The 11,468-nt window shown below is 49.7% G+C and overlaps 1 protein-coding gene across 1 annotated transcript in view; it reads left to right on the top strand.

The window, feature by feature from the left end:
* The first annotated feature begins 506 nt into the window (after nt 1-506).
* MAPK4 (mitogen-activated protein kinase 4) overlaps nt 507-11,468 on the top strand; it is a 52,528-nt gene continuing 41,566 nt past the window's right edge. Inside the window, exon 1 of the mRNA XM_045886329.2 lies at nt 507-2,123. Coding sequence (XP_045742285.1) covers nt 1,578-2,123 — 546 coding nt within the window. The 5' untranslated portion in view covers nt 507-1,577. The remainder of the gene's footprint in view (nt 2,124-11,468) is intronic.

Here is an 11,468-nt window from a genome sequence, read left to right as displayed (position 1 = left end):
GAATACAGTTCACCATGCCAGTCCTGGTGTCTTGCTAAGAACTCTGTGCCCTGCTTTGCTGGGTGGCACAGAGGTTAAGTGCCTTCGGCTCAGGTCATGGTGGCAATAAAATTTATAGGGTGGCAATAAAATTTCCTTATTTAGTATGTGTGCTTATGCTGCCTCTGTGGAAAGCAAGAGATACACATGTAATTAAATATCAGCATTTGGCAAATTCTCTCAAAATATCCAAAGACATTTGCAAAAGAGGGAAGCAAAGGGGTCCGAGTAGAAACACAGAATTATCGATCCTTTATTTTCTGTCTGCAGCTACTTTTTACTCTCAACCTTCCCAGCTAGTACTGATGTATGTGTTTAGAGTTAATTTCTCAAAAGTCAGAGTGGATCATCCCCACCCACAATTTGGGTGTGTGAACCTTTGGGGAGCAGGCATTTACATAAAAGGCATACCGTTTGACGATCTTATCAAATCAATCCATCTTCTCTCTCTTCCAGGGGAGTGCTGCACACAGCAGGAGGGGCGGCTGGGCAGTGCAGAGCCTGGAATCCCCTGAGCAAGCAGTGTTTCAGCTGGCTGGACAGATCAAATAACACTTGGGCTGGTTAACAAAGGACACGCAAGTGGGAAGGTGTTGGAAGCTGGAGTGTGGAAATTTACCCAACGTTATTCCTTTGACAGAAAAGGGGACATGGTCTGAAAGATGCCGCATTCCTGCAGCCTGTCGGAGTCCAGCAGCGCACAGTCTTGTGCAAGGTGGTGTGGAGGAGGGGGTGACAGAGGACGTTGCCCCATCTGAAGCCTCTGGAGGATCCTGGCTTGGCAGCTGAGTGCCCCTCAGCGTTGGGACTTGAGGTGTAACTTGGTGTAGAGCCCAAGAAAGGTGGTTGGGTTTCTTTGGCTTTCTTCACTAATGCTCACCAGCCTGGTTTGGGTTGCAGAATCTAAGGGGAGCTGGTAGAAAGCGGAGCTGGCAGAAGTAGAAAGAAGCCCCTGGAAGCCTCCAGAATCCATTGCTGGGATCACTTCATCCTGCTCAGGACACAGAGAATAGCTACCAAGCTGCTGGATGCTGTGACAGAACCGAGCTCTGGACCATCGTAAGTCAAGGAGCACAGCTCAGCAACAGCTCTGCATTTCAGCCGGAAGGAACGTCTTTTAACAAAAGATTCAAAGAGGAGAGTTTCTGCATCTTTTACCTTGAGGTCCATATGGTAGAACACTTTACACTCACATAGATAATGAGACTGGTATTTCTCTCCAAGACGCTACCTTTGAAAAAAGCATGAGCCATTCTAAGCTTCGAGGAGAGTTCAGGGTCCAGAGGCGTTGGCGGACAGCCCTCCTGACGCAGGTTAAGAAAACAGTCTGAGCCTTTGCCTTCCACAGTTCAGCAAGCGTGGACATACGCCACTCCTTTCTCCAGAAAGCTGGTGGCAGTGACCTCACCACGAGAAAAAGCAGCCCTCAGCTCTGGGACTCGACAGAATGAGGTGTGCTGGGGAAGCCGCTACCCAGGACGTGGCCGCCGTTGACTGCCCCTCCATCACCCGGGCAGACCCTGACCACTGAGCTGACAATGGCTGAGAAGGGTGACTGCGTCGCCAGCGTCTATGGGTATGACCTTGGTGGGCGCTTTGTTGACTTCCAACCCCTGGGCTTCGGTGTCAATGGGCTGGTGCTGTCGGCCGTGGACAGCAGGGCCTGCCGGAAGGTGGCCGTGAAGAAGATCATCCTGAGCGACGCCCGCAGCATGAAGCACGCGCTCCGGGAGATCAAGATCATCCGGCGCCTGGACCATGACAACATCGTGAAGGTGTACGAGGTGCTGGGACCCAAGGGCACTGACCTGCAGGGCGAGCTGTTCAAGTTCAGTGTGGCCTACATCGTCCAGGAGCACATGGAGACCGACCTGGCGCGTCTGCTGGAGCAGGGCACGCTGACGGAGGAACACGCAAAGCTGTTCATGTACCAGCTGCTCCGCGGGCTCAAGTACATCCACTCCGCCAATGTGCTGCACAGGGACCTGAAGCCCGCCAACATCTTCATCAGCACAGAGGACCTCGTGCTCAAGATCGGGGATTTCGGGTTGGCAAGGATTGTTGACCAGCATTATTCACACAAGGTATGTCTGGCTGGAATGGCTGGTATGGGTGGTCCACAGAACCCTCAAGAATGCTCGCAGTCATTCAAGAGGGTATTCCTAGCTCCACTGGAGTCAGGGGATTAGGGTCCGTACCTGGGGGAGGCTGGAAGGTGCGTGCTAGAAAGATCACTGGCCTGAAAAGCAGTTGTTGGCTAGGCAGGAGTAGGAGCGGTGGCCTGATTCTTAGGCTTGGCTCCACCCCAAGGCCACAACCAAGAATTCCTAGCTGCACAAGATGGGGTTGGAGTAGGTGATCTTGAAGATTTCTTCCAGCTCTAAACTCTATGGCTTTTTTTTTTTTTCTTAAAGATTTTATTTATTTATTTGAGAGAGAGAATGAGATAGAGAGAGCATGAGAGAGGGGAAGGGTCAGGGGGAGAAGCGGACTCCCTGCTGAGCAGGGAGCCCGATGCGGGACTCGATCCCGGGACTCCAGGATCATGACCTGAGCCTAAGGCAGTCGCTCAACCAACTGAGCCACCCAGGTGCCCAACTCTATGGCTTTTAAAACTATGGTTGGTGAATTTGCCTCGAGCATCCTCTTATCTCTACCATCCACATAATACCACCTCTCCCTGCTGTCTGCTCAGGACTCCCAGTGAGGCTCCCCAGCACACCAGCCTTATGCTCTAGTTGAGCTTGCCTCCTCCTCCCACTCTGTGTCCCGTTCTCTCTGTCTGTGGACGGAGGGCACGAACAGTGAATCTGATAAACTAATCCTCAGTTTACACTGTTTAGCTAATGGCTCGGCTCTCCCAGGTTCCATTATGCTCTGGCCTCTCGGTGTCACACTAACACTACAGGTGTCTGGACAGTCCTGAGACCCCACGTGTCAGGGCTAAATGCCCTACCAGCTGCAGAGATCAGAGCTGACCCAGCCACGCTGATGGAGATACTGACACTTGTTCTCAAGGCCCCAGACCTCTTCTTAACTAATGCACTGCTCCCTTCAGGACCTGGGAATCCTTTGAAGTTCTCTTCCCCCACCCCCACCCCTTGTTCCTGCCACTTTAGGGGAGCCTCTGAGCACCTCAGCCTGAGCACACGTCACCAGGCATCCCTCAACAGAGCTGTGGGGTGGGTGTGACTTCCAGCCTTCTGCCAAAACCTTTGAGCCATGAGTTTTTATTAGAGTGAAAACATTCCCTAGGAAGTAGGTCAGCCAAAGTGGCCGAGGTGGGTCATGAAAGGGGAGGGTGGCTCTGACCTTGGGCATGCTTCAGCTTTCTCTCTGAGGCCCCAGTCCTCTGCTGTCCCTTGCCACCTTATTTGCCCGCAGCCAGAAGGTCACAGACTCATAGAAAGGCGCTGACCCGTCTGGTGTAGCCCCAGTGAAAGCGCACCCAGGGGAGGGGACAGCAGGGCTCCCTGTCCCACCCTCACTGCCTGGAGCTTGGGCTCCAGCCCAGATGTCAGACCCCAACTCAGCCCAACTGGCTCTAGCTCCTTAGTACCGCCTTCACCCCCCTCCTGCGGCCAGGCCATCTGTCAAGATGGATGGTTGACTTTGTAGGCAAGAGTATCCATGGTAAATAATAATAATAATAATAATAATAATAATAATAATAATAATAATAATAATAATAATAATAATAATAATAATGCCTTTCTGTCTTCCTAATACCCTTTGCCGTTTGTACCTTCACTTTCTTCTAAGAAGCAATGACTCCAAACAATCAAACTGAAGGTTTTAACCCAAATCAATTCTTATTTGGTGAAAGGACCAGAGAATCCATGACACTTACTTCTGGGATGCACAAGACCACTTTCTGAATTGGAATAATCCAGTCCATTCGGGAGTAAAAATAGGACCCCCCCTTGATGAAAGGCTCTGATTAAGTGACGTGCTCTAGGGAAAGTGCTCTGAACAGCACGCAGGAGACCTTCTCTAAAGTCAGGAAGGGTGATTTGTTGGGGTGAAGATTGGCTGCCCTAACAATTCTTAGAAGGTGTGTGGTGTGAGGAAGTGAGGAGGCAGGGGTCCAGGCTCCCTTCTGACAGTGCTGGCCAGGGACGTGGGCAGTCACTTGCCCTCTGAGAGCCTTGGTTTCCCCATCTTTGACAGGGATGGTGGTAGATGCCGTCTGCCCACTGGCTTGTGGTTACAAATCAAAATGGAGCATGAATGTAAAGCCCCCTTGGAAAGTAGTAGGGAGCCCATCCACTTATGTAATGAGTGTCTGCTGAGCACCTTGGGCCCCAGCCCGGGTTCCCTGGCCACTGACTGTAGGTGGCTGCTCTCCTATCCCTCGGGCTGGGAAGACACCTCTCTGGTTGGGACTCATGTTCCTGATGCAGAAGAATTTAGGTGTTCTGACTTACTCTTCTTAGAGTCTCTTCAATAAAATAAGCTGTGGGAAGTTAAAAATAAAATCACTGGGGCCAGTTGTGAGCCCAGTCAGTGTTCGCGTGAGGCCTTCTCGCGTCCTAATGCAAGGTCTTTCTAGGCACCATCGCCTTCTGGAAGGCTTGCCGTTCCCCAGTTGGAATTAGTCTTTCCTTCTTCTGAATTCCCCTTTTGGTTCTTCCCCAGCCCATAACCTGAATCTTCTAGCATCTACCATTCTCTGCTCTGTCTTACGGGTATTTTTGTCTGCATCTTCTGTGCTCCCTTAAGCTGAGAGGCCCTTGGTTCTTGAGGGCATGTCGTGTTCATCTTATCTTCCCCAGGGAGTCTGATCACTGTGCCTGAAACATGGCCCAGTTGATCTTGTTGTGACTGTCTTGAACAGATGGGCGAATAGTCATTTACCAGCACATTACAGATAGGAAGCTAGTTGGGTTCATTGATCTCATGTGGTTAGAGGGTTTGACTCTCAGAAAGAGAGCACATAATTCTTCCAGCTGGTGGGTTGGTTGGGGTCAGATGTGTGCATCTGCTCTCCCCTTTGTGTGTGGAGAGTGATGTCTACATGGGAGCTGCTCTAAACCTGACCCCTCCTGAAGTTTTGTGGATCCTGTACTCACCTTGAAGAAGATCGTGCTCACCTGGGCCATGGCCAGCACCTATGTGTGGGTTATAAAATGGCACTCCTTTTTTTTCATGCTGATTGAGCCCAGTGCCAGGGACAGACTTTGTGCCCTGACTGGTGGCTGGACTTGGCCCCTTGGCTGAGCACCACCCACCCGGGTCTCACTGTCCTCATTGTGACTTCCTCCTGGGTAGATAGTGAGCCTCCTTCACTTCCACATCTCCTCATCTACAGCAGGGCCTGCCAGAGGGTAGTGTCCACTGAGTTCACCTCAGCATCACCTTGTCCATCCCCTTCACTTCACAGATGACAAAACCAGGGCCTAGGAAGGGGAGGAGACCCACTCAAGATCTCACGATGAGTGGCCACCACACACGGTTCAACTCCACGCCCACTGGCTTTCCTGTGCCTCTCTTCTCGGTTGTCTTCTGTCAAACACTGTCATTGTTCCCATTCTGCTGATTTCACAGGATTCTGGTTAGTCACGTGGAGGATGTTTGATCAAAGTGCTTTCAAAGATGTACGAAGGGCAAAATCACTAACAGAACTATTTGCCCTCGGGGCGCCTGGGTGGCTCAGTTGGTTAAGCGACTGCCTTCGGCTCAGGTCATGATCCTGGAGTCCCGGGATCGAGTCCCACATCGGGCTCCCTGCTTGGCAGGGAGTCTGCTTCTCCCTCTGACCCTCCTCCCTCTCATGCTCTCTGTCTCTCATTCTCTCTGTCTCAAATAAATAAATAAAATCTTTAAAAAAAAAATTAAAAAAAAAAAAAAAAGAACTATTTGCCCAGTAGATGCCATAATAATATCGCTCAGACATTCAGGTATCGATTTGCCCTCCCCTGAAATACAGAACCAGCTCCTGACAGGGCCAGAGGTGAGTCATGAGGCCCCACCTGAAGGGTGGCTTCCCAGCCTCCGCTCCTGCGATGAACCCTTCCTGCCCACCTCCTCGGCCAGCCTGCTAAGGAGTTCCTTGTTGTTTGAGTCAAGAAGAGGCTGCTGAGGGGTCAGAGCTTGTTTTCCTTTGAATTTGTCCTATTAGGAACTAGAGGATCTCCGAAGAGGGGGGAAAAATGTTGTTTAAGACTTGGCTGAGTCCTGCGTAAATTCTAAGTGGTGTCAGGAGCCCCCGAGAGCCCAAGGTACGCTGACAGCCAGATTAGCTGCGTGAACACACTCTCCTCGTGGAGGGGCCCGCCGTGGCTGAGGGGAGGAGCCCCCTCTCCTCGCTGGGGCTGCCAGCAGGCTTGCCTTTTCTCTGGGGTAGCAGGCAGAAGACACCAGGAAAGAGAGCAAGAGCCAGAGGCCCAGCAGAATTTGGACAGCCAACGGCTCTTGTGTTTTGGTGGATCCCTTGAGAAAGTCTAAGTTTGTTCGGCTGGCCTGGCTTTGGTCCCTTGACCCCTTTCTGTTTCAGAGCCCTCTGTCTTCATACCGCATTCCCTATCAGGATGCATTCACACTTTACCTACCTATCTCATGAAGATGCCTTAGAAATTAATAGTATGGGCAGTGATTGATTCTCAAAGTGCTGGAGCAGAGCGTCAACTTCACCCCGGGGCCTTGTTAGAGATGCAGAGTCTCTGGTTCCATCTCAGGCCTGCCCGATCAGAAACTCAGGGTGGGGCCCAGCAAGCTGGGTCTTAACAAGCCCCCAGGTGAATCTGATACTGGTCAACTTTCTAGAACCACTGATCTGAAGACACGGAACAGCTTGTCTATGTACAGAATGCTGATGCTCCTGACATGTTTGCTGGTGCTTGCAGCCGTGGTTCTCAGCCTTCAGCACCGTGAAGAAGGCTAAGGACGCCCAGATAGCGGGGTTGTGTTTGAAGTGGCTACTTTAACTAACTGGGGTTGTTCATGGCGGGGATGTCGTGCCAGAGAATGGGGAAGGTTGTTTTCGGCAGGATGACTTTTTAGGGTCTCCATCACATCACATGGGAAGCTGCCTGGCCTGTTCACCAGGTTTGGTAGAAAGCCACACAAACCAGGGACCTCCACCAGAAGGAGCACTGGTTCTGTTTAGGTGTGATTTTCATAATAGTCAGGTGATAGGAACACAATTTTAGAAAACATGTACTTTTCATTCTGGTGTAAACTACTTGACCTGAGGTAATTCCAGGACAGACACTGGCTTCACAGATCAGTGAGACGGAGTGTTGATTGAGGGCTCGGCAGATTACCATAGTTCGTTAGGGCTTGTGGTTCCAGGTCCCAGAGGAGGCAGAAAGGTGCGTGATGTTGAACACACACAGCCAGCTTCCGAAGGCTCTGCATGGAGCTTCGGTCGGCAGTGTTTATGCTGGTTTAATCATGTTCATCAACCTCCCCTCCTCCTCTCCTGGCCACTGCCTTCCCTTGATGGCTTCTTGTCTGTCTAGGCCAATATAACCTCCCCCTGTCTACCTGGGCAGACACACAGAAAGCCTCCCCTAAAGCCCAGATTCCCTTGAAACAGAACCTCAGAGGAGGAATGCTCATTTCTGTGCCTAAAATAGGGTCTTTGCTGCCGATCAAGAGAATGGCCATTTGGTGTTCTGTCGGCTTGTATTTTGAACGATCGCCATATTGCAGATGCAGGGAATGAGGTGCAGGTCCCTAGGTGCAGGGAGTGAGGAAGGGCTTGCCCAGGATCCCGGAATAGGACCAGGGTCCATGGTGCTGGCACTGGGAGAGGCCCAGCCAGACCCGGGGGCCAGGGTTTCATGAGAAAATGGGCTCATGGAAGGACAACCTGCTGAAGGGCCAGCTAGAAGTTCTTAAGCTGCTAAGCGTGTTATTCCAAATCAGTGGAGCTGAAAAGATTTATTTAAAAGGCTATGAAATATCCCTTTTTAAAAGGGAAAAACATGACCTAGGGGATTAGAACAGAGGTTGTCCTAGAGAGTCAAGTGTCCCTGAATACTCAGGCCCACTTGGAAAGCTAATTTTGTTGACTTTCAGAGCCTCCCTCCCCCTTCCCACTGCAGCCCCACCCCAGGAGCAGGGTCTTCACTCTGTCCCTGGGCGTCCTGGGGTCCTCTTCTGCACCCTCCCAGAACATCACACCTGGGCCTCCCTCCCTGGGAAGCAACCCCACTTAGCTCCAGGGGCGATATGAAAAATCTTTAACAACTGGCATGGCCCACGCACCGCCAATCAGAAAGGAAGCCAGTCAGAGGCCTAAGGCGGGGTCCTGGAGGTGCCCTGCTTGCCAGGAATTGACCCTTTATGGCCAGATCATAGAGAGATCTAAGAGTCGCTGGGAATGAGGCCAAGGTGAGGAGTGAGGGAATCAGGGGCTTGGAGCAATGCCTATTTCCCAACCAGTTTACAGCATTTCATTATTCTACCACTGGCCTCGCTGCCCCAGTGCATCCCAGCTGTGCTTTCTGCCTTCCTCGCCATATCAAAGCTCACCCTTTCTCGTGTGCCTGCTGGTCTGCCTCTTCACGGGGGGGGGAGGGCGGTGAACTGTTGATTAAAAGCGTAAAGCGATCAGGAGCTTCCTCCTTATTTTCAACACCAGCCTCCTTGCTCACCTGGTGCTCACCCACAGAAAGTCCGCGTCCTGCCAGAGATGCTGGAGAGGGGCTAGAGTTTCATGTCCTACAGGCTTGCTGCTGACAAGTTCTTTCTTTATCTAGAAAGTGTCTTTATTTTGCTCTCATGTTTAAAGTTTGTTTTCTCTGGATATGAAATTCCGAATCTACGATATTTTTGTCGTTCAGTACTTAAAAATGCCATCGCCTATTTCCTGCCCTATTATTTCTGAAGAGAAGGTCTTCATTCACATCATTTCCCCTGTATGGAATGTGGGGTTTTTTCCTCTGCTATCAAGATTTTTTCTTGATCTTTAACTTCCAGCAGCTTGACTGGGATATGCCCAGGTGTGGTTTTCTTGGTGCTTATTTTTGGGGCAATTCATTGAGCTTCTTGGATCTGTAGGTTTATTTGGGAAATTTCAACAGTTTGTTTTTTTTTCCCCACTCCACTTTTTCTCTCTTCTCTGGGTTCTGATTACATGTATGTTACTCAGCTTGGTATTGCTCCAAAAGATAGTACAGTCCTTTTTTGAAGAATGGATAAGTTCTGTGGTTCTGTCTTCAACTTCACTAATCCTTTCTTCTGCCATCTCTTATTTGTAATTAAGCTCATTTGGTGAGTTTTCCATTTTAGATAATACGCTTTTCCATTCCAGAATTTCCATTTGGTTCCTTTTTTATTGTTTCCCTTTATGTGCTGAGATTCCCCATCTTCATCCATTGAGATCATTTTTTTCCTCTTTCAACCCATGAAATATTTAAAATAGCTGCTTTAAAGTCTTCACCAATTCCAAATCTGGGACATCTCCAGATTGTTTTATATTGACTCCTTTTTTTCTTCTGAATTTGGGTCACATTTTCTTTCTTCTCTACATTTCTGGTAATTTTTGCTTGTTTGTGGACATTGTAGTTGATACTCTGAAAGGGGGCCTGAATTATATTGTCTTCCTTTAATGAGTTCAAAACCCAATTTTGGTTTTTGTTTTGGCAGTCCGTTAATTTATGGATGGTTCTCCTTAATTTTGTTAAGGCTTGGTTTTAGGCTTTGATAGGGCAGGACTAAAGTAACCCTTACTCTAGATCATGGTCCTTATTCCCAGGACCTGCCCTTATTGTCTCGTTGGAATGCCTGGTGCTTCCCCTCTGGCTAGACTGGAATTCCTGTGGACCCAGTGGTAGGTCTCTACAACCTCTAATATTCTTGTTCTGCTCTCAGTTCCGAAGTAGCTGCTCTGCCAGCCCACGCCAGAGTCTCACCCTGTGTATGTGCAACACAGCACTCAGCCAGAGATCTGTGCAAGCCCCAGCCCCACAACACAATTCTGGGCCCCCACCCTACTGAAGAAACTTCCTCTCCAGTATCTTGCCCTGCCAGCTCTATTTGCTTCAGCAGCCCCAAACTCCAGTTCCTACTTCCCCAGATCAGTAGGACAACCATGTTCCACTTTGCCCCACCTCCCTGTGCAGTGGTTGGGAAATCTACCCAGGCAGAGTGCCAGGGCAAATATGAAATTCACCTTATGTGTTTCCTTCTCTTGTCTCAGCCCATTGTCCAATGACTGAAAACATCAGCTGTGTATGTCTGTCCAGTTTTATCACTGCTTGAGATAGTAGGGCAAACCCAGTGCAGCTGCTCCATCCTTACCGGAAGCAGCCAGCCCTCGCATTTAAGGGTGCAATGCTCTGTGTGGCAGATCATCCTTTATGCTAGATTGGAAGCACCTTGCAGGAAGTGTTGGTGACTTACTTATCTCTGCATCCTAGTAGCATGCTTAATGAATATTATTCAGTGGAATCAAGTGGAGAGCCTGGGGGCTAAGTGTTGAATACTGCACTGCTCCTCCTTGCCTTTACATCTGAGTGGATGTGCAGGTGGAGGAACTCCCTTTCACACAGTATCTTCAGTTCTGGTGGGGAGGATCCCAGCTCCTCCAGGCCTCACTCCAGGCCTCACCCCAGTCCCTCCACTTGGGTACTCCCGGGGTGTAAGTGTCTCAGGAACACAATACTGTCTTATTCTATAGGCAGATATTCCTGTGTATATACTGAAGAAGAATGACTGGAAAATTGAGTCAAATCCTTTTCAGTTTTCACCTGAAGTGTAGTTTCTTGAATCAGCCTTTGCTGTGGTTGCCTATCGAAAAGACAGTGGTATAGAAATAGGACACTGGGCAGAAGGGAGAGCATATTGCTAGGATTACCCTGACTTCCTTGGCGACCTTCTACATCAGTATTACGCTTCTTTGAGCCTCATCTCTAGCTTCTGCCACCCCACCCACCTTGTGCTGTAACATCACCACCTTGTCCCCATTCACTGGATAATCCCATACTCAGTGACAGTTCTGATCCCATACAGTGTTCCCTCTGCTCCCACATGAACTCCTACTGTCCTTGCAGACTCAGCTCAAAAGCCCCACCTCGGCAAAGCTTTGCCCAGCTCCCCGTGGGAGAGTTAATCACACCTTCCTCCAGTATTCCTTCGCATACTCTGGTGGTGATTGTTCACATGCCTCTTCCCCGATAGACATTGGGGCCCTTAGGAAAGAGTATGTATCTCATTCATCTCTGTATTCCTAACACCTAGCACAGTATCTGACCCAGAATACGTGCACATCCATGCTTATTGACTAATGAAGAAGCTAAGCCTCTACCTTTCCACTGAATCGAGTACGGTCCTCAAGAGCGTCTCAGAATAAAGCATTTCTCTTCTTCAGGGCAGCTTTCAAATATTTGAAGTCCTCCATCATGCCCCTCTAAATCTCTGCAGCCTAGAAGCCCTTTGTCTTCATACAATCATATCCAGGTACTGTTCTGAGTGCTTGA

The sequence above is a fragment of the Mirounga angustirostris genome, unplaced genomic scaffold (assembly GCF_029215605.1).
Source record: "Mirounga angustirostris isolate CCGP_5_RB_7025 unplaced genomic scaffold, mMirAng1.0.hap1 SCAF_14, whole genome shotgun sequence".
NCBI classification, from domain to species: domain Eukaryota; kingdom Metazoa; phylum Chordata; class Mammalia; order Carnivora; family Phocidae; genus Mirounga; species Mirounga angustirostris.
The sequence above is the reverse complement of the archived record's forward strand: the minus strand, read 5'-3'. Positions and strand labels throughout refer to the sequence as shown.